This window comes from Bombus pyrosoma, linkage group LG17 (genome assembly GCF_014825855.1).
Source record: "Bombus pyrosoma isolate SC7728 linkage group LG17, ASM1482585v1, whole genome shotgun sequence".
Classification (NCBI taxonomy): domain Eukaryota; kingdom Metazoa; phylum Arthropoda; class Insecta; order Hymenoptera; family Apidae; genus Bombus; species Bombus pyrosoma.
This window is the reverse complement of record NC_057786.1, coordinates 226,011-250,044: the sequence shown is the minus strand read 5'-3', so window position 1 is coordinate 250,044 and position 24,034 is coordinate 226,011. Positions and strand designations below refer to the sequence as shown.

The following is a 24,034-nucleotide window of genomic DNA, read 5'->3' as shown; positions in this document are numbered from 1 at the left end:
TAATAGTAACATTACAATATTTAAACAAATGTCAATGATAAACTCCACAATTTATTTTTTAGCAATAGTTATATAATATCATCCATACATGGTTAACATTCTTATTATTCACCTGTTTCTTATTAGTATCGTTAGCATTTGTGTTATAATGTCAGATTTGATTAGACTGTATTTCAAAATTCAGTATTTGCTCGTATTAGCTTATAAACTATATCGAGCATTGTTAATATTATAAAGAGGAAGTACATTTGTACAAATATATTATACATGTTAGAAGTTCAGAGAAGAAACTTGATTTAGATACAAAAGTATGACTTAAATATATGCCAAATATGATTTAAAAGCATACTAAATTGAAATGCATAGTGTAATATTACTAATGAGTTTGTAAAACAAATAAGAAAATAGAAATTTACATAAAATTTAACTGGAACTAATATATATATATATATATATATATATATATATGGAAGAACAATGCTCGAGTCTTTGTTTATAAATTTAAATGACAAAACAGTCATTTTTGCAAACTAAAGGATCATTATACTATTTGCAAGTTTGATCTAAAGGAACGTTTTACTGCTCTTTTTTTAATTTTTTTCTGATGAATCATTACAACACTAGTACAGAATTTTCTGCTCTGTCTGTTTGCTTGCTTCTTCGTCCCCCCTTCCGCCTAATCTTTATCTTTATATTCTGTCATATCTCCATCATTGTTGAATGTTAGAACATGATCTATACTCTTTCATCTATAGCGAATTCCTAACAGCGTTATAATTTTAATTTTGTAATAAATTGAGATTATCATTTATTAACAATAGAGTATTGACTGTTAAGAGTAAACGATATTGATTATTTTGAAATAGTTATGCTAAGTTTTTTCAAAGTAAATTGCGTAAAATGGTGGAGGAATAGAAAAAAGCAATTTTCCTTCAAGACCTCGATTGTCATTAACCCTGTACTAATGGGTATCTCTCGTTTTAACATTATTACTTAAAAGATTTCTCATAACTATACGTTTTTTTCTTTTCGTTCGAATGAAAGAACATTCGATTTTTGTTGTTGTTTCATTGTATAGTGTGAACAATATTGTCACCTTGATGCATTTTCCTGTCTTTTTTATATAAAAAAATGTGAGAAACGTTAAACTAATTGGAATTAACAATGAATTGTACGATCGATCGCACGTTCCAGCGTCGAAAGAAAAAGCTGATAGTTGCAATAATAATTTATAGTTAGGTTAGTGCATCCTGACGGTGTATTTAAATATGTATAGGTTTGAGCAGGTGTTGTTTTATCGAATTTTGTTCACACACACGCACGCAGCACGCAGACACGCAGAAAAGTTTATAATCTAAATAATTTCGGACCCCTGGTGGATATCCGAGCGTGATTGTACAATTTTTTGGAATTTTACTATCCGTTAGTTTTAAGATAGTCGCGTGTTATGTCCAGTCTCTTATTTTTTTGATATATTTATAATATTGTATGTAGTATCTAGACGTATCGCGCGTATAGGCGCCAATTATGAATAACATACAGTATAATTTATGCCTTTAATTGACATGATACATAGCTTTACAATGCGTGTCTTGGAAAGATCACATTTTCGAATTAAATTATATTTTCGAAATATTAAATTTTTATCTTTAATCTTATCTTCCTGTCTGGTTTACTTATCGACCTTTTTCTCAGTGATCCTTAATACTTAATAACTATGTCTTATAGTCAACGCGCGAAGAAACAGATTTATCAAGCATTAAGCATTAAATGCTAAACTCTAAAAGTAACGTACGTTGTACGTTCTAACGAGAGATTTTTACGTAAATTTAGCTCGTACAGTTTTCATGTACGAACGCTTTGTAATATGAAAATCTAATATACATGTTTATATTTTTGTATACATATTATATTAACTCGCAATCGTTTTCTAACAATAGGCACTATAGGTCCACGAGAGGTCGTGACGTGTTAATGGCAACGTTTAATTTGTGAAAGGAAAATATGAAAATGTTAACGTGAACGTCTATTGTTATAAGAATCAATAAATTGTGTGACGTTTTTAATTTTAGGGATTTGAATATTAAATAAACAAATAAATAAATGAAGATGATCCAATAAGGTTACGCTAAAAATGTAACTAATTACTACAAAATTCGTTGTTCCTTTCTCTATGTGAATCTATTTTTAAAATTCTCTTCCCCATTTCTTTCTTCCGCTCTTTCCTACCTCTCTCCCTTTCTGTCATTAAATATTTCTTAATTTTTAGTTTCATATTGTACAGATGTTAGATGACATAGTTTTCTATGATTTTGTCACACAAATTTAGCATAACAAAGAAAAAATAAAATAAAAAATTATTTTTATACATATTAATTTTATATTTATACGTGTACATATATATACATACAACATTATATGATACACGTATATATACATATGTATACATTACATATCGCTCATTTGCTGCAACAATAACATAACAGAAAAATCACGATTTTAGCGTAAACGAGTTTGAATGTTTTAAACTTTTATAGTTTCATGATGATGCAACAGCGATAGCTATTAGTATAAATAACAGCGGATAACTGTTGCCCTGACGTGGTGAACTTTTGAAGTTAATTTATAAAACTCCAAAAGTGGTACATACAAGGAACAATTGCTTTTTCTGTATCAATAATTCAAGTTATTCAAGTGATGTCCTTGTTGTGTAGTAAATGAGCGATATCTATAATACTCATCGTCGAAGATTTAAAAATTTCTTTCATACAAAGTACAGTTCTAAATATAATAGTCTTTAATAGTTAAAAAGGAAAAAACTGTTTATACTGTTTATTATTTATACGATTTTATCCGGAAAAGAAAATAATTCTTTCTAGATTGGTATAAATTCATTGATAAATTCAGTTTCACGAATTTCAATAAAATTATAAAAACAAATTGTATCATTGTTCTAAATATGTAGAAATTTTACCTTATTCGTTTATATTCTCAATTTGTTAATTATTAAACTTATAAGATTTCTCTTCGAAAACAAGAATACATCGTTAGGTTTACATAAACCTTTTTCGTTTTATAATTAGTTGAATGAAATAAACAAAAAAACAAAGATATCTATAATACTGTCCTTTCTTGTACTTGACATACTGTATGTAGCGATATTTACTGGCTTGCTCTTGATTTGTTGTTTCTTAATTATATAGAAAATGGAAAGAAAAGCAATACATACAGTATGCCCTGTTTAACTAGAAACGCTCAAATATCTGGATAAATGGAAATGATACAAAAAAGTGTATGGTATCAAGGGAGACATTATTTATTTGTGCTTTTATCTATTTCACCTTGCGACGACCTTGGATCATCCTGTAAAAATGGATTAAAATTTTTTAACGGCTATTTCTATTTTTTATTAAATATTCTTGTAGCTGATATTCAGAACGTCTTCAAGAGATTACAAACTCGTGTCTTTAGCACCATTTGCCATCAAAATATGAACTTAAAAATTCAATGTTGATCTGCCGAATTTGAAAGTTTATATCTCGATAACGGGTGATGCGAAAGCCATAAGCTTGTAGTGTCTTGTAAACATCTGAATATCAGTTACGAGAATATGTAATGAAAAATGGAGATATCCATTAAAAAATCTTAATATCGTCTTTACAAGACGTTTTTAAGTCATTGCAAGGTCAAACACATAAAAGCACAGTATGTTCCCTTCGATACCATACAGCTTTTGTCTAAAACATTTTTTCGTATCATTTGTATTTTTCTAGATATTCGAGTGTTCTCAGCTAAACAGAACATACTGTATATTATGTCAATGTAGAAATCAATATGAATTTGAAAGTAACGTTTAAATTCATTATGATTTCTTCGTTTTTTCCTTTTTTCTTTCTTTTTTGAGCAATAGATACCGTGCGATATGTAAGTATAATTATACGTGCAATGTAACATATTAATGCATTTTATTTCAAAATAATGCTATGAAGAACGTTAGAGGAGAGAGAGAGCCATCCTTTCTGGGCATTGTTCGATTTCCATACATATTAACAGATTCTTGATAAATTTACTATTCCGTTGATTATCAATGATCGATATCAGGTTTTCCGCGTGTATATATATATATATGTATATATATATATATATACATACATACATATATATACATATATGGCTAATTATAATATTATAAAATAAGTTACAAAATTGTACTGTATATTGGAATTGGTACTCCAAGCTGGTTAAAATGCACCAAATTTTAATTTCGCTTAATTAGAACATTATTGTTCCTCTTTGTTAGTTATTTGATTTCAACATAAAAGAAAATATCGTTACATTTTCTCCGATATTCTCGAAGAGATAACATTGATTATAAAGTTAGCACATATATACATATACGGAAAGCTAAATATCGATCATTAGCGTAGTGAATATCCGATTCATTACTTGAATGCTATAACGTGTCCAGAAGAGAAAGTCTTTCTTTCTAACAAATATGGAACGAAAACAAAGAAATATTATTAATTCTAAATTAGCGATAAGCATGTGATCTTATTACTTATTAGGAATATCGCAATTTCCTTGATAATTCTGAATAAGACAAACATCACATACGTTTACGTTCTATAAATGCTATTATTTATGATGTCTGATATTATACAAAATTAGTGGCGGTACTAGTATTCTACGTTTCCTTAAATGTGTAAAGAAAAACAACTACTTGGCTAAGTGTACAATCTTCTTTAAAAATTCCCGTTTGGTTTTCCTTCTTCCATCTTCTCTTTCCCTCTCTTTTTTGTCCTTTTTGTTTCTTTCTTCAAAATAATTATACAAATGAAAAATCTATGCTATTTAAGGCAGTATTATTCTTTTGTCCACGTAATTATTATTCATTCCTCTTTATAACGAGTAGACCGTATCAATGATTTAACTTGAAGAAGGGATCGGAATTTAAATATATTTCACTAAATTGGTCCAATCACCCTTAATTATGGTAGAAGAAATGTGAGTTTCGTGTAATATCGAGTCAATTAAACTACCTCAACTATATATATTCCAGCTATCACTGTTTCTACTGCATAAGAAAAAGATTTAAGCTCGTCGCGATAAATTGATTACTAAAAATAGGCTACTATTATTCATTAGGATCAAAAGTATCGTTAGAATAGCTTTTGTAAAAGAAAAATTGTACTGTGTTTACAAGAAGATCTAATTATCGGAATAAATATTTTTATAAAGTTATTACTATTGTAATTGTTAGGAAATAATTTCATTGAGACTTCTCAAATGTACATATTATAATGAAATAGTAAGAACATTTGATGGTAATGATGTTAAGGCAACAGCGTCAAAGAAAGGGGGAGAGGAGAGGGAATCGGATGAGATTCGAATCTTGAGGTCACTGTAACGCGATAAGAAGCAAAATTTCGGTGGCTTTCAGCCTAGCCTCTCGTTTAAACTGATTTCGGAAGGATGTCAAGCATAACGATCTAAGATCAACTGGCATTGTCGGGTTGTGTATCTCGATATTCTTCACTCTCTCTGTGAACGAGAACGTGAACTACCGTGGCGGCGGATTGTCGTCTAAGTAGTGCCGGTCTTGTAGGCGGTGCTGAATTCTCTGGACTGGGTTCTGTAACAAGTATGCTTACATCGGTAGATTCGATTGGCAGCGGAGCTGGTTCTGGTGCTGGTTGATGTTTCTTCCGGAGGCTACCGCAACGTCTGCTAAACGCTTCTTTGATGTCACGATGTAAGGTATTTAGAGAGAGTGTTGTAGCGCTTGGCGGAAGTGATCTGCGCTTCGTAGGAAGACTGGGGACTTCCTCATCGGGATAACTTTCAACGGCATTCTGCCGGCCGAGAGTCGGACCCCCGATTGATCTGTTGTAAGCAACGACCATAACAGTTATAATAAAAATGAAAATAGGTGCAGTATAACAACAATCAATAAATTAGTTTAATTGATTTTAATTAAGAATAACCGTTATAAATTATCGAAATGTTTTTGGTTATCCTAAGTTAATTGCGAGTAAAAGGAAAAACGCAAACCTAATGTGTAGATCAGAGGAAATAGCAGAAGTAGCAGAGGACCCGGTAAACGATTGTTGTTCTGTAGTCGGCGAGGGACGGGATACGGTCAGAGCGGGAGGAGGCAGGTCCTCGTGAGTACCGGTGGCGCCGGAGAGCAACAGCAGAGGTAAGTTTGGAAAAAGCCATGCCGAAGCTGTACCGAGCTCGCTGAAATCGCTGGCGTCGCTGGCCCTCGAGGACTTGCGACTACTGGCTCGGCTACCTCTATGCACATGTAGAAATGCCGATACTTTGCCACTCCATCCACCCCCGCCCCTACCCTCATTCCCACCACCAGGACTCGACGTTTGAGTCTGCGAGTCTACTTCTTGAGCCATCCTTTCACGTTCCTTTTTTGCCCTGAACACAATGGAATTTCTATTGCGATCCGCATTACAAGATACCATTAACACGTTCACTGTATTGATAATTCTAATATTATTAATTTTCCTCTCTATATATAATACAAGTAGTTTTTCTTATCAACCAAAATACCGTTTGTTGATACGTCATCGTAAAAGCTCAAATTCTATTGTACTTTAAAGAACAATCTATACACGTCTAGCTGCCTGGATCCGTCTGAATGGATCGTACACGTACATGAATGCATAATTGTCGTGCAACAATTACAAAGCAACGAATTAACCGTCAAAGGACTTGATAAGACGTAAGAATTATGCATGTCAGATTGACGAACAGGGCCCTTTGTAACAACCGTCATACATTTTTGTCGCATGTTTTGTCACTAACAATATTAAATATTTACATTTCATATTAAAAAAATAAAGGTCAGAAAAGCTCGGATCAATTTTTCTACAAATGACAGAATAACATCATTATTAACGTGAAAAATGTGTCAAATTGACATGAGATATGGGACTGGGTTAAATCTGAAACCTTAAATTTTAAATCCAAGAGAACACCCTATATATGCCCCGGACAACATGAACGTGTTAAAGAAGAAATAGAAGATTAGTTACTCACGTTATAAATTCCCTGATAGTACGTTGAATCAGCCTAGCTGCTTTATCTTGACGTTTCCACATTCTCGTCGAAGAAACAATCTCAAGTTCTTTGCGCGTAGGAAATTGTTTCTTAAACTTGATATCCATCTGTTCCTGTAGCTTTCGGAAATCTTCAGACTCCTCTACGTGTCCAAGGACGTGCTTGACAAGTGCGTGCAGAATGTCCAGACAATGAATCTTATTACCCTTTGCGATAGGAAGATTAAAGCTAACCAACGCGACCATATTTGGTTTCGAAATTCCTAACGGTGGATCCAGGCTTGCTATGAAATCGCTTAATTGCGAGAAATTTATGAACTGTGTCGCGTGCGGATCATACCTACGAATCACAGTTACATACGTTAATGCCAAATCCTGAATGAAAGCATAACCAAAGATAGTATTGTTATACGCATAAAAAGGCAGTTCAAAAGCAATTCTTACTTGGACCATCGTATGTAAAACATTTCTAAATCATCTTCGACGATACCAATCTCTTCTTCCTGATGGGCCTGATTAAAATTCTCGAGGATAATAGCAATGTACATATTGATAACTATCATATAGCTGATTATGATGAAAGAAGTAAAATATGTTATTGCCAAGAGAGGATATCCGCAATTTCCATTCATTTGTCGACTAGTCGGAGTCGGATCGCAATCCGGTGGTTGTACCATCAAAGACTCTAACACATCATTCCAACCGGCCGATGTCATTAATCGAAACAGTAATTGCATGCTTCTACCAAAAGTTTCGAAATTTACCTACAGAAAATGAAAAAAAAAAGAAACGAAAAAAACACAAAGAGAAAAACAAAGAAATATCAATTAGCATGTCGTGTTCAGATAATATGTGATCGGAGGAATAAAGATTCAGAAAAATAGACGATAAGGTTTTAATAACGTTTACTCACCATATCATCGAGCGCGCCTTGCTTTTTAACATGACCAAAGACTGACATGCCGATAATGGCATAAATAAAAGTAATTAGAGCTAACAGGGCACCGATGTTGAACAGCGCCGGAAGACTAACCACCAGAGCGAAGAGCAGTTTACGAATACCTTTGGCTGCCTTTATGAGCCTTAAGATTCGACCGATTCTGAACACTCTCACGACTCGCAGGAGCGTCGGAGACACCGGAAAGTCTACCATAATATCCTCCATCAATATTCCTAATATGGATGCCAGCACGAGGAGGAAATCGAACAAGTTCCATGGCACCGTGAAATAGTGATATCGAAGCCCAATTATTTTCACGATTGCCTCTAATCCGAAAACGGTCGTGAAAAATGCGTTGGACACTTCGAGAACGAAGAAGATTGGATGAGGCTGATCGTAATGCTCGATTCCCATTGTCAGCATGTTGAGGAATATCAAAATGAAAATTGCTATTTCAAATCTGGAAACATCGTAGTTGTTTATAAAACGAAATTGGCAAAACGTAGTCGTGCTTGTTGAAAAAAAAAAAAAAAAAAGAAAGAGACGAGTAGTTAAGAAAAAAGTAAACGTAAATGACCAAGTAAAACTGAAATTCGTTACCTGCGTGAATTCGATAGGTCGTAAAACATTGCGAGGATTTGATTCATCGGACGCTTTATCACTTTTTGTGGCTTTTTACGGCCAAGCTTTTTCATGGCAGTGTAGTAGTGCTTTTGACTTTCGGTCAAAAACATTTCTAGCACCCCACCTTCGTACTGAAAATAGGGATAAAAAGGATAAGAAGGGGAATGGAAAAAATGTTTCAGCGTTCGATGAAATACGTAATAGAGTTATTCTTCGATAACGTCTTTTTGATCGGTCGTGTTTCTTACCTTTTTCTTCAACATATTAAAGTTGTCTATAATTACTCCGATAAAGAGGTTTAGTGTAAAAAAGGAGCCACAAACGATAAATATCACAAAGTAGAAATATGCGTAGATGTTTGCTTCTCTTTGAGGCTGAAGATCTACACCTCTTGCGTCTACTGCATCCTGCATCACCTCCATCCACCCTTCGAATGTGGCTACTTGGAACAGAGCTAGATAAGCTATTCCGACGTGATCAAACGTAATTTTACTATTTTCCCAAGAGTAATTTTTCCTCAGACAGTCGTCTTTCGTGTTTACAATCTAAGAAGTAACGTTCGTCGATTCGAATATTCCTTTCTTGCTTTTCGCAACCTGATATAGCAAAACTCCGTTTATATGAACCTGTCGGGGGACAAGTTGGTTCATATAACCAGCTCGTTCATATATTTTTGTGGAATTTTAGAAACAGCGGTCCACCTATTTCTTCCCACCCACCAACATCGTTGTTAATATCATTGTCGGTATTTAAAGTTCTGAACATTTTCGTATGTAAGTGACGATTCGCACCAGCGATCACAGTCAAACCACGTTAAATTAGGTACCGATCAAAATCGTTTACACATAATCCAGTAAGAGCATTCACAGTAAGCGGTTCAAGCCAAATGAAAATCTCTTGACTTGTGCCTGATTTGACCTGATCTGACCGTACAGTGATCGTTAGTTTGAATCAAGTTTAACAGGTCCTCCAGAGTCCAGCTGATCAATATATAGAGTGCCCTAAAACCTCAGAAGCATGTAGTACTCATTGAAACAAGCAAAAGTGTCTGAATAAACATAGGTCGAAGATCATTCGTCTTAGACTTACAAGATGTTTTCGTTAGAAGGACATTAACTATACAGCATGTGCCCAATATGCTCCCCGTTTATTTTAATACATGCTTTGACATATTTCCTAATAGGACACGCACGCGCTAAACATCCGCGGCATTTCCCTTACTTCTTGACAGTAACTTTCGTTGTACGAACTCATTTAACGAGGCAACTGAGTTACTATTGACCATGAATTTAAATGTCCCCACATTTAAATTTAAATCGTTATCGATACATTGACGAACGAGGCGGTCATGTTACAGGCCAGCCACGTCTAGTTCACCTGCTGGAAAACGTTGTGTTTAAATATTATCTTACATACTTGAAGTAAGAAAACGTCTTGTAAATCCGGGACTGCTTATTTGATGAGTGCTCCTAAAGTCTATCTTTTCCTAAAGTCTAGCCCCAGCATTTTAGTGCGCCCGATATATTGTTGATACAATGCTGAGAACCTTAAATATTGACAATAATATTGAACGCTTCTTTAGACATTCATATAAGTGGATTAATGCTCGACGGTAGTCCAGATATAATAGGAGCTCGGCTAGAGTTCGATTAATCAGAAATTACTAAAATTTCGTTCATATAAACAGAGTTCCGCTGTACTCTGCTTTTGTCATCGTCAAAGCAGAGGAAGAGGATAGAGAAGAGATTCTACTTACTGATATATCTAATAATTCGCCGTACTCGTCAACGCATTTGAAAAACTTGCCGCCGAAAAATTGTACACCCATAATAGAAAATATCAGCCAGAACACGAGACAGACGAGGAGCACGTTGAATATACTAGGTATCGCATACATCAACGCGTTCACTACGATCTAGCCAGGACAAAAAAGAAACAGCCGATACTCCTAAATTTCAAGCTCCCAGGAGATCTACCAGCAATCTACCAGCATAGTCTACAGCAAATTCCTTACCCTCATGCCTTGCCATCTCGATATCGCCCTTAATGGTCTCAGTGCTCTCAAGGTTCTTAGAGATCTTAGCACTTTTAAATTTTCGTTTTCTTCTATCAACAGACTAAATGTTGATACCTGTTCAAGAAAAGTTACATTACAATTGTTAAAAAGACACGTTCGTTTCTTCGAACCTCCAAAAAATAGCATGCTGCTTGTACATTTAGCTTGGCAGTATATTATCGTAAATTTAATGTAGTAATTAGTGCTTGTTTAACTCAAAAGAAAACGGTTACAAATTCTCATATTTACAAATTTTGTATACAAAATTCAAATTGCAAGGATTTGAATAAACGAAAATTGCACAGCTACTTTGTATGAACAGTCAGCGAAACATCGATAATAACGGTGTTTAGAATGTCATGCAAAGCAGTACTGGTGAGTTTCTTTTCAAGCATTTTACAAGTGGTTAAGGGCTGCACTATTTCTGTCAAATCCTGTATTCTCTTCTATCCATGGTACACATATCTATAAATGTACAAAAAGTTAGAATACATTTTTTTGTCGCATTAAGTAAGAAGACTTGTATAAAAGCTACATGAAATTATCTTTAATTAATTTCTATTGAGCCTTGCATATTCGTAGACTTAGGGTATGTCGTGTTTCACTAGAAACGCTCAAATATTTGAAAAGATATAAATGATATGGAAAAATGTTTCAAATAAAATGGCGATAACTTAAAAACGTTTTGTAAAGATGACATATTCTTGTAACTAATATTCAGATGTTTCCAAAATACTATGAACTCACATTTTTTGTATCAAAAAAAACCGCTATCGAGATATAAACTTTCAAATTCGACAGATCAATAGAAGGAATTACTTAACCTAAAAGTGATTGCTCGAAACTGACTGACTGTTTGGGAAACATTAGAAATCTGCAAACTTGTGTTTCGGCAATGGCATACCAGTAGTAGTAGCAGCATTACGAGGAACATCTTTATATAATATACATCCCTGTGGTGTATAGCGGGTAACTCTAATGTAGGGGCACATTGAATTTTGAAGTTCATATTTTGATGGCAAATGGTGCTAAAGACACGAGTTTGTAATCTTTTGAAGACGTTCTGAATGTCAGCTACAAGAATATTTAATAAAAAATAGAAATAGTCGTTTAAAAATTCTAATATCATCTTCATCAACAGGACGTTTCAGGATCGTCCTAAAATCAAACAGATAAAAGCACAAATAGATAATGTCTCCTCGATACTATACAACTTTTGTCTGGAACATCTTTTCCTATCATTCGTATTTTTCCAGATACTTGATGGAAACTATAATATATTTATTTTCAATAAATGTATTTAAATAGAAAGTGCAGATTATAGTTATTTTTTGATAAATACACATATTTAGATATTTAGCATACATTCCTTGAAATTCAAAGATAAAATCTAGAAAGATACAATTGATAAAGTAGCTGAATGATATCTTATTCTAACTGGGATACCCTGATCTGAACTTTAACCCTTCTACATCAAGTGCAGTAGAAGCAATAATAGCACGAAGTAATGATACGTATAGATGGATACGTATGGACCAATGAATAAACAAAGCTAAGCAGAAATCAGTTAGCGATAATTATGTGTAGTTTCTAAAATTTTCCTTTATCTTATACCATACGGATAAAAATACTGGAATTCGTCATTTATTCTTATAAGGAAATATTAAGGAAATATCCCGTGGAAAGAATATAACAAGCAACTGGAGGAAATAGTGTAATCAGTCTATCAATATGAGAAAATTAGGTGCACAAATTTTTGTAACTAATTGTAAAATATAAACTTACAATTGCTATGTTAAAACTAACGTTATGACCGCCACAAATATCGAAAGTGGCAGATACTATAGGAAGAAGAGACAAATAAATTAGGCAACATTAGCGAAATTATGATGAACCAAGATAAGACATAAAGCGTCAGAAATATAGTTCAACCATAACTGGATGCAATAGGAGCAACATATTAATTTTGCACGTACCTGAATCCGCAAGGCGACATATATAAAAGATTGAGAAAGAAATGCATAAAAATGAAGGAAACAGTGAGAAAAAGTAGCGAAATCGCAACAGGATAGTTACGATCAGCGGGAACGAAAAATCCATGCAGCAACGATGAACGTTAAAATTTACACAGCATGCGCTCGCGCGCACGTATGTGTGCTGCCGCTTACACATACACGTAAACACATATATACGATACGAAATCGATGCTGCTGTTGAATGTAATAGGCTCTACTTACAAAGACAATTATAAAATCCAAGATTGTCCAAAAACTGGTGAAATATTTGCAGAAACCCAGAGCTAACCACTTGAGTAACATCTCAATGCTGAAAAGCGCGCAGAAGCCAAGATTGGTCCAATAGAGGATTTTCTTCAAGAAAGGGTTATCATCTAGATAAATATCTTCGAAACAAAGAGTTATGGAGGATGCAAAAATGAAAACTAGGATCATCCATTCGAAGGCAGGCGTGTCAACGACTGAAAGAATCACTGTTCGCATTCTGATCCATTTTTTGCCGATAGCTGTTGCAATACACCGGTCGATGCAGGTACACCTGCACACACAACGTATTGCTATCATATTGATTCGTTGGCAGGAGAGAAATTCGAAGTGCAGTAGTAGGTTCTTACTTCTGATAACACTGTCGTGGAAAGCAATCTTGCGGTTCTTTGCGTCGGTTGCTTCTTCCAAATCCAGGAAAAGAACCCATACCATCGATGTATTTTCCTTTACTATCTCTCCTACCGCCAACAGTCAGTTCATCGACGTAGCTGACAAGCGCGTGCCAAGGTCGTTTTGGTACCCGATCCTCGGTTCTAGGAAACGGATCTATCTGAGGTAGCATCGCGACTCTTTCTTCAATTGGTGCTTTGTTCGAAGACGAAGAGTCTCTCACGACATCGACTTCTTGACATTCCTCCTCTTTGCCTTCGTTTGCCTCAATCTCTTTTTCCTTGCTCGAATAATTGTTTTCGTCGTCTGGCAAGGCGTCCTTCTCTTCTTCCTTCTCCCTTTGTCCGCATCTTTGTTCTTCCGTTTGAGACTGAGAGTACATTGGATCGTAAGAAAAAACGGGCTGATTTAAACTTTCTTGATAAGATCTATTGTAAACGTTATCTTTTGGAAGGCTGAGTACAGTCTCTTGAATAGCGTATTTAGTCTCGTTGTCAGACCGATCTATTACGCGTCGCACGATTTTTTCGAAACGAGCATCCTTCCCTTTCCCTTTAGCGACAGCTTGAGACAAGCGCGAACATTTATTCTTCCGTATAATCGAACGGATACGATCGAACGATCTTGCGAGTTTCGAGTCATCGCCGACTTCCTCCTTTTTCTGTTTCAATTCCTCCGAATTAAAGCTGTTGAGCAGCAAAGCAAGAAAAAGATTCAACACCATGAAATTACCCATTACGAGAGCTGGCAAAAATATGGCGAAACAAGCCTCGGGCCCGTCTTCTTCTTCTGCTCGCATGCAGTCCCACAGGGGCTCGATCCATTCTCCACATAATATACGAAATATCATCATGAACGAGTGAAAGAAATCGTTAAAGTTCCACCGTGGAACCGGATCTGGGTAAAATTTGTCCAAAGTGTAGTCTTTACTGAATAATTGCATGCCGATCACGGCAAATATATAAATCACGATCACCAAAACTAAGGTGAGATTTCCAAGGGCGCCGATCGTTGAAATAATAATACTGAGAAGAACCTTCATCGTCGTCCAGGATTGTGCCAGCTTTAACACACGCAGAAGTCTCAGTCCGCGTATCACGGACAGGCCGTCTACCAGTTCGAAGGTAAGATCTATCAGAGACGCTGACACTATTATCAAATCGAAATTGTTCCATCCGTTGGCGAAAAAATCTTTACTCAGCGCCAACAGTTTCAGCAAACATTCGAAGGTGAAGATACTGGTAAACACTTTATTACCGATGTTGAGCGCCTGTCGAATCGACTCGCTCATTCCGTGGTGTTCCATTGCCAGAAAACCAGTGTTCAGAACGATGCACAATGTGATCGTCAACTCGAATAGTGGATCTCTCACTACCTAGATACGAGCCACTGGTCAATCGAGAGTCAAGCGTTTTCATTTTTCTCGTTTGCTATCCCTAGCCTTATTTATCGTATTTTACTAATAATTGGTTCGTTATTCGTTATCATTCACCTTGACTAACATATCCGCAACGAATATCGAACTCGTTAGATTAGATAGAAATACTTGCTTTCATATCCGAAGACGCTCCTCTCTCGACTCTACTTTTACCTCTTTGGCATACCTACCTTGTACAAGCAATTCTGAAATCGTAGCCAACCCTCGTAATCTATACAGCATTGGATACACCTTTCACAATTTCTATCGGGAAGATCATCTGAAACCCACGATAAACGAATCGTTGTAACTGTTGTATGGAATCTTGGATAATTGTAAGTAATCAACTGCAATTCTTTTAAAATTACGGATATGTTCCGGGGAGGATTATGAGTAACGTGCATTTTGTCCGAGTTGTGAGACGATCGTGGTTCGAAGGTTATGACAAAAGAAAAACGATATTTGTTGCATTACATCTACTACGATATAAGTGGTTAATAAATAGTAAATAAATTACGGTTAGACTTCATAGGATTTCCCTAAAGAAATGTAACCTAACGTAATTTTTGAATCACGATCGTCCCACGCCTCGGACAACGTACATGTTACTAAGGATCTTCCCCTCTACAACATATCTCAAGATTAAAGTCATTGAAGTTGAGGCCATCTTTTCTGCATTATTACCGAATCTTGTCTTTGAATATGTACAAACGATGAAGAAAATTCGTTGCCCCTACCTAAAATAACAATGTGCGATAGATACTCTGGCGGCAAGGTGTACATCTGTTTCTTTGTTTTCACGCCGTTGCATTTAAACACTCGAATTTCTCTAGTAGTTCCGCTGGCAAGAGAAACTGGAACGTTCGTAGGCGCTCGAAGATATCCGCCGGAATGAGTTGCCTGTGATTTTTCTCTTTCATTGTCCACTTCTGTCTCGTTATTCGTTTCATTTTTCGTTTCACCCGCATTAGTTTCAGCATTGCCATCGGCGTTATTATTCGTAGATATCCTCTCTTGCCAATGGGTCCTAGATTCTTTGTTATCACGCCTGTCGTGTTCTTCTACGGATGTGACATCGTCGCCATCGTGGTCGTCGACAACGCCTGAGTCGTCTAACGACGAGTGTTGATTACTGTTGTTACTTGCTTGTCGAGAATGAAGCATTCCACGATTTGGCGCCAATCTATGAACCCCGTTATTCTCTACAGTTCGTGGGCTAATATTTTGTAAAAGTAAGTGAGACGGTCGAACGTTCGAATGTCTTGGACTTGGGCTCGGGCTTGGTGTCACCGATCTAATCGGACAGAAAGTTATAATAAAAATCGTTGAAACGATTTTTCCTATTTGTCGAGCAATTCGACTTTATTATGACAAATGGTATACCTGCTTGGCACACAGCCACCTTTATCTTGACCAGTGCTTCTCCCACGTCTTCTTCTTCGTGTTTTTTTGCGCGTGTAACTACTTAGGAGAACTCCTTTCCTCGCGTCTAATTTCTTTTGCTTTTCTTTGGCAAGCGTCTTCACATTGATTTTTGTCGGGTCGAAACTAAACGTCGAGTCCTCGCGATGGTCGGTTAAGTCCTTTCTTCGTTCCTGTCGTACCAGTTGCAAGATAAGGTCAAAGGCAAACAATTCAAGGTAAATAATTACAACGATTATATACCTCGTTCGTAATTTCGGCTTCCTCCTCATAGCTCAGCGCAACGACAGCGAGCATCAAATTGATCAAATAAAACGAGCCAAAAAACACGACCACCGTGAAGAACGAGACGCTGATAGGTCCGCACGCCGACAATACCTAAAAACCAATATAGCAATTCTTTTTATACCTCGCAAACTAACTTGTTATGTAAATAGTGATTCCTTGGCGAAACAATTATCCGTGCGGAAAAGAAGTTGACCAACTACCTTATTATAGACGTCTTCCCAATAATCCAGAGTAATCAGTTGAAACGTGGTGAGCATCGACCACAGAAAGTTGTCGAAATTTGTATATCCATGGTTTGGATTTGGGCCAACACAAAGACAGATGTAACTTTCGTTGCAGTGCCTAAAACGTAGGGTTCCTCGAGTTAAAATTGGCATATCATTTAAAGCAGTCGCGCGTAATAACGAACCAAGTTTGGCTAACCTGGCGCCGGTTGCGTTACCGCAAATTATTGGTTCTTCGTCTTCATCGAATGCCCAGTTGGACGAGTTCCAAGTCCACCTGCGGACGGTACAGGGTATCGGTTAATGCCTCTTGAGAGTCAACGAGCCATTGTCTCTCAAGTTAATACATATGTATTCGTATAAATACTTTGCAAGCAACATGTAAGAATCTAAATAGAACATATTACGGCGAACAATACGTACTCTCTCCAATCGACTTGAGTATTATTGAACTCCACATTTTTTACGCATTTATTCCGAAGTTCACCCATGTAAACTTGTAGAGCAAAAAGTGCAAAAACCATCAGGCAGAAGATCGTGAGCGTCATTACTTCGGCAAGTTGCTTAAAACTATGTAACAATGCATTGATGATGGTTTTTAAGCCTGCAAAAATATTAAAATCGATAAACGATTATCCTTATTTTCGTCCCATTATTTTCTTACGAAAGCAATTTTTTTTATAACTTTTTCTGACAGACAATTCTAACAAATTTGTTGATCATTCATTGGTTCACGAATTGTGTCAATTCTGTCTGTTTCACGTCAATCAAAACGGTAATGATATTGTTTATGTTTTACTGTAACGCCAATATTTCTCAATCTTTTTCGAGACATGAGTCCACTTTGTAATAGCCGAATAACCAGCATATCCCTGCCCTATCGCATTTATATTACGTTACTATCACTTTCTTTCATTTATTGTGCTATCTATGATGTATATCATAGCAGACGATATAGCTAAATTGGAACGAACGAATGTCGGAAATTTCTGATGTGATTTTGTGTTGATAAGGCAAAGTAATTTCAAGAAATAAAGAAACACGGCAATCCCCAGAAACTAATTTGCAATTCCGTCGCTTCCGCGGTCTAGGAAGCCGGGTTTTACACGGGATATTTTCTTCTAATCTTGAAGAGAGAAAAGAAAGGGAGATGTCTGTAGAAAGTCGGCTTTCTTAAAGATTTTTACCAGGCATAATGGAAACGGTTTTGAGGGCTCTCAATACTCGGAATGTTCTCAACCCAGCCAAATTTCCTACTTCCATTCCAATAGTCGCATAACCACTGGTGATCACCACGAAATCCAACCAGTTCCACGGATTTCGCAGGTAAGTGTATTTATTGAGCGCAAATCCCTTGGCTATCGATTTGATCACCATTTCGGCCGTGTATATAGCTAAGAATATATATCTGGAAAACAAAAGAGAAGAAGCGACGTATTATATTCCTAGAGGTTTGATTAATCCGAGAAGTTGCGCGCGGCCCGTGAAAATGCTTACTCGGCTTCCTCGATAGTTTCCGTCATGGCGAGGAAGGCACAATTTAATATTATCGTAGCCATGACTATATAATCGAAGTACTGATTCGTGCTTAGGTAAATACAATACCGCCTTATAGGATTCCACGGGGAAAATATGAACCAGCTGTTTGTCGCCGTGAATCGGTGAATGTAATTTTTACGAAATCTCTTCGATACCACGCAGAATGTCTGAAACACACGGTACGAGTGATACATGAATCAAATGTTCCGCCACGAATATGCCAGAAGAAATATTCTTTTTAAGAATTAAAAGGAAATAGCGATATCCTTGCTATTTTAAATATGCTATTATAAATAAACGCATATGACGTACTCCGAGGCTGATATTAGTAAAATCGAGTAAAACTCTACTAACGACTAAAAAATCAAACGACTAGTTTCGAGGTGATTAGTTTTACTTCTTACGAGCAATTATTTTTTACAACCTTACAGTTATATCATAAATTTAAATCACATTAATCTTATAATTATTCCTTCTCCACCTTAAAATACAGGGGTGTCCGGTAGCATCGGGGAATCACTTTGGCAGTGGATCCTGCGCATGAAAGACGAAAGGGGTTTGTCTAAACATATGCTCTATACGATCTTGTCTCCGAGTTATAGCGAGGTTTTTCTTTGACAAACTGTATCTGCATACCTTCGCGAGATGCAATCAAAATGACCTGTTTAGATGCGAAGATTGGAGACGTTTTATCATCGAATGGAAATTTTCACAGGCGTAGAATACAAAGTTCAACGTCGTATATTGAGTTCCGTTTGTAAATAGGTACGCGAGATTAGTTCGACCGTCTCCATCTTCTGATAGAATTAGCCCAGTTGCAAAAAAAAAAGTCCAACGTTATAACTCAACTCGCTATAACTATTTATAGAACAGAGCGCATGTTCGCATGAACTTTTTCTATTACTTCCATGTGCAGAGTTGATGATGGTGAAGCGGTTCCCCGATGTTACGGCACAGCCTGCATATTAATCGAATTGAATATATGACGTTTAATTAATTATATTACAAGTTAACTAACGGTTAACCGATAAAATAATTTAAAAAAGCAGGAGTCTAAAGACTTACCTCGTCGTAGATAAAGTTGTCAATCTCCTCGAGTGGCCTACCGTAAAGCTCAGTTGGGAAAGGTTCGAATTTGTTTGGAAGCACCGCACCATCTTCGACCGACATTCGTCGTTTCGGCTGAAAGCCATAATCTCTGACGAGCTGTACGGTCTTGTTTTCCAACCTGTCGAGACTTTCCTTTGTGAAGAGTTTCACCGTTTGCTTATTGTTCCCGGTGGGAGTTTTAATGGACGACTTACTAGCGGCTTGGCCGTTCTCAACTCCGTTCCTTCCATCTAGAATTTCACCAGTGGTCGTTGTTCTGGGAATGCCGAGGGGATCCACTTGGATCTCCGCACTTCCAGAATCACCGGTCCCAGAATCGGCCGAAACACCCGCTGCTGCGGCCAAGGGAGGTCGCAGCCTCGCGACATCTCTAGATCTCGAGACATCGTCGTCCGTAGACCTTTCTAAATTCGATCTGGTTCGCCTCGATCTGCCAATCTCTTCCGCCAAAGCTTCCTCCGGCTCCGACTCGAATCGGCTATCACGTTTTAAACGTTCGTCGTGTGCAATGAATTCAAGCCCGGCGTCCGAAACGGACGACCTCGAACGTCTGTGATGTGTCTCTTCCGCGTACGACGTCAGTGGATAATTTGGAAAAATCGGCGAAGGCGTTTCACTGGTCTCGTACTCTTGGCCGGTGTACTCCGGCGGACTGAGGCCCGTATACGGTGGCGGTGATGATTTCTCCACTTCCGGAGGCGAGATTGCATCGCATTCGCTGGTCTCACTCGCGGGAGAAATAAGTATCGAGGCGGAAGTTGTAACGAACATCGAACTGTCATCTGGTCCTCTTCTCCCAGCGAGATCATCGGTTGAAACAGGTATCTTAGAATCACCAACGTCCGACTCCATCCACGTCGTCTGCTCGGAGCGCGGAAACTCAAGGAGAGACACACGAAGGGTACTGCACGCGGATCGAGCAATGCATTCTTCCTGTTGCTCGTCCTCCCTATCGCGAATCCTTTCGACAGGTGGCGATCCATAATGATCCCTTTGTCTGGTGGCGGATTCATTGAATCTGGATCTAGGTTCGTAACGAGCAGCGTCCGTCTCTCCTCTCCTTAATGGCTGGGGTGTTCTCGAAATCCCGACTCTTGACCGATCCAAAAGCTCGAATTCCTCGGCTATGCCCGTAGGGAGATTTAAACTTCTCTGGCTTCCAATCTCTCGTGACGATCTTTCGAGAGTATCTCGCGTGAGACCATGAGATCGAGTAGTCTCTCCTGACGAGAATCGAACGAGCTCTTCTCTGAAGAGATTCGTCGCGTAAAGGCCCGCCACTCGGGGTCGATTAGCGAAGCCATTGTCCTCAGAGCCGTTGCTCGGAGGGTTGGCAGAACCTTTGTATCCCTCACGGCCACCTTGCGAAGGTATCATTGGAATCTTTGGTTCCTCGGCTCACCGAAATGTGTACCTTTCATCGTTGCGGTTCCTACGTACAGCTTATCGCGTTTCCGTTCTATTCTTTTTCACCTTCGCGACTCGACAGCTCGTGCATGTTCATCCATAAGAATCTCTTCCCTCGATAATAAACAAAAGCGTAGAATACGCATAATACTGTTTGACCGCCGACTGGGCCTGCTTCTCGATATCGTCGTAGCACCACCGTATTACGGCAGGCTGGAAGGCAGCAGTTTCTTCTCCGCTAGTTTGATCGCCGGTCGTATCTGGTATTCGATCACGATGCGTTCGTTTCGCACTCGTGGATATGCTCTTGTGTTTGTACTTCTTTTGAAATTTCAAAGGATGCAGCTGCTATTGACTGAGCGCGAACTCGTATGTGTGTCGCGGTACAGTATATAGATTCTTCTTTTTTCGTCGATGACGATCGTGCCACTGCGGCGCGTTTCACCACCAAGCGGTAAAAAAAGTCAAGAAGGAGAACGAAAGCAAGAGAAACAGAAATAATGAAAAGAAAGGGAGGAAGGATGAAGAGTCGGTCAAATGGTTGGAAACCGGGAAACGAGGGACAGTAAGGAAAAACAAGGAAGGAGAAGGGAAGTATTAGAGTATACTCGAAAGAGACGTTGCGTGATTTTTCCTTGATATCTTGATGATCGATGTACCCCTAATCCGGCCTGGCCTGCGACGTCGTCTCCTGGATATCGTTCACACACGATCCCGTGGTTGATCGCATCGCGAATAGAAAACAATGCCGAATAACAAGATAGGACAACAACAAGGAATGACGTAAAACCCAGTCTGTTGATTACTGGTCACTCCAGTAACGTATGACACTCGCGAATCATATTTACCATTTGCTTTATCCAAGGAGATTCAAAGCTTGAGCTCTGAATAGCGTTCCAAATTGGGTTTAAATGAGATGATAACGATGTGTCGACCAATGGGATAAGGAGGAAGAAAGAATCAGGCACATAAATTTGCGAGTAACGAGCCGAGGGGAACGCGATATTATGTGTTAAAATCGAAACGATGGGATGGGATGGGATTAGGATAGAAATTAACACGTATATAAATATAACGAGAGAAACGAACGTAAAGAGAAAGGAGGCAGCGAAGAAAACGAAGGATTTAGTAAATGAAAGAGAACTGGAGGGAAAGAAAGGCGAAGATAGAAATAGAGATGAAGGAAAATAAGAAAGGAAACCGTGGTGTACCCTCGTCATATAGTTCGATAAATTGTGACTTGAACAAGGGTGCAAAATCACGAACGTCTCCGACGAGAACTGTGACGATACTATGGAACGAAGTCGATTCGTTTCGCGCGCGCGCGTATTGAACGACCGAGGAAAACGGCTTTGAGGTCTCTCTTTCCCTGTATAAGCGAATCTATCTAAACCTAACACATCGAAATACATGCATGCACACGCGCATCGGGGGTTATCGCTACCGCGAAACTAGCGAACCACCAGCCTGCACGAATGCTCTTCGCTATCCCCCACTCTAGTTACAACTGACCCCTGCAGGTGATACTGTGGTCAACAAACATTATGATTCCTTTTTCTCTCAACCAATATTATCTTCTTCTTCTTCTTTTTATTCCCCCGAAAATCAAACACAAACGACTTTAACGATAAAACATGGCGATGATTGTTTAGTGTTTCGCAGAAAAAGCCCCGTTCTTTTGTGCATATGTACCGTGCTGTATATAAAATCCTGAAATTCGCTTTGGGGAGAGAGTTAAGAACATCATTACCTCTTTTCCTACTTTATTTCTTTGTCTCAAATCCTTTAAAATACCATATCGTACTTTCCCATTCCAACGTTTCCTTGCTATTCCGAAAATTGTTCTCACGAATCTTCCATTCCTCTGTGACACATGCGGTATTCATCTACGATTTTCTCTTTGATCGACTTTAAATTTCGAATAAAACGTCCTAGTTCCTCGGGCTATATAGCTATAACTACAAACTATCTTTCAAATACTTATTGATTTGTCATCTAGCGTTGCTTTTGCTAGATGAAGTGTTTGATTGGTATCAATTTTCATTAAGTACAATGCAGTACTTAATTCTTAAAAGTATATGTTTGTCGAGAAATTTCTAAAAATCGTTAATTGATACTTCGTATTCGTGAATGAATAATTTTCTCTTTGGTATTTCGTTTATTGATAATTATATTCTTTCTCGTCCTTTGGACATCTATTTATATCTCCCCTATAAAGATCAACTATTGAGAGAAGAACAGGAAATTAACTGAAATAAAAATAACGATTTATTATTAATATTTGTTTATGAGATTTTGCTGTAAATAATATTTAAATAATACTTATTTTTACATTTATATTTTAACATTCATATATATTAAGACTCATATATATTACGTTTATGTAACCTCAATATTCATAAAGTTCATTCGTCTATATATATTGCGTACATTTCGTACTATATTTGCATATATACATATGTATATTGAAAATCGACATGATCATATATTTAATTTTTTCATGTGTAAGAAAAGATTTCGTATTCCTTAAAGTTTCATAATTCGTCCTTTAAATCAGCAAGAATATGTTGGCTTGGACATGGACTAAAATTATTCTAGATGGAATAATCTATTTTCTTTCGATCATCGTTTATAGAAATTCTTTAGTTCTTGGAATATTTTAATCTAAAATGTATCAAGCAAAACCAAGAAAAATTACATTAATCGCAATCATATATGTATATACGTATGCATAATGGATGTTCAAAAAATAAAATTCATATTATTCTTAATATTTAAATCCAATTAGTTTTGTAAATTGCAGGCAATAAAATTTGTTGCGTTACGTGCCACTCTACCTAGGTATGTAACACGGTTAAACGTGTTATTATTTGGTTTGCTGTTTCGACTATAAAGATTCAAAGTTATAGATTCAAGAAATATAACGTTTTTAAATGTGATGTATATAACATATTTCATGCCACATTATAAAATTGTATGATCAAATACAATATAACACTTTTACACATTCGAACAACATGAAAACTGAAAATATAAAGAATTGTAAAACATATTAAGCACTATTAATATTACTTTCCTTCTCCTAATTTCTCAAACTTTAATTTTTTAAACATATAGTAAATAAATTGAGATTTGCCTTAATGAAATATATAAAAACTCGGATAGTGCAGTGAGTTAAAACTGTTTTACCTATTTATTATTATTATATCCTCATTTGGAATCACTAATAATTAAAACAAATTTCTTGTTAACAGTTATA

The 24,034-nt window shown here is 37.0% G+C and overlaps 1 protein-coding gene across 6 annotated transcripts; it reads right to left on the bottom strand.

Moving 5' to 3' along the window:
* Positions 1-31: 31 nt before the first annotated feature.
* Positions 32-23,975, bottom strand: LOC122576970 (sodium channel protein 60E-like). Of its 6 annotated transcripts, XM_043747929.1 has the most exons (23): positions 23,108-23,975; positions 19,324-23,024; positions 18,217-18,425; positions 17,907-18,127; positions 17,143-17,323; positions 16,919-16,996; positions 16,696-16,837; positions 16,451-16,585; positions 16,169-16,380; positions 15,523-16,079; positions 14,977-15,065; positions 14,626-14,743; positions 13,326-14,499; positions 12,934-13,249; positions 10,655-10,771; positions 10,397-10,555; positions 8,889-9,185; positions 8,617-8,771; positions 7,990-8,476; positions 7,521-7,840; positions 7,057-7,416; positions 6,052-6,432; positions 32-5,883 (listed from the first exon to the last, which is right to left on the bottom strand). In XM_043747929.1, the coding sequence occupies exons 2-23, from the start codon at positions 20,743-20,745 to the stop codon at positions 5,496-5,498; spliced, it is 7,518 nt and encodes a 2,505-aa protein (XP_043603864.1). In that variant the 5' UTR covers positions 20,746-23,024; positions 23,108-23,975; the 3' UTR covers positions 32-5,495. The 6 variants fall into 6 exon arrangements, 5 of the variants coding, with proteins under 5 accessions (XP_043603864.1, XP_043603863.1, XP_043603865.1 ...); XM_043747928.1 differs by having other exon boundaries at positions 13,326-14,743; XR_006319987.1 differs by lacking the exons at positions 32-5,883; positions 6,052-6,432; positions 7,057-7,416; ... (1 more) ...; positions 7,990-8,476; positions 8,617-8,771 and having other exon boundaries at positions 9,063-9,641; positions 9,730-10,555; positions 13,326-14,743.
* Positions 23,976-24,034: the final 59 nt, after the last annotated feature.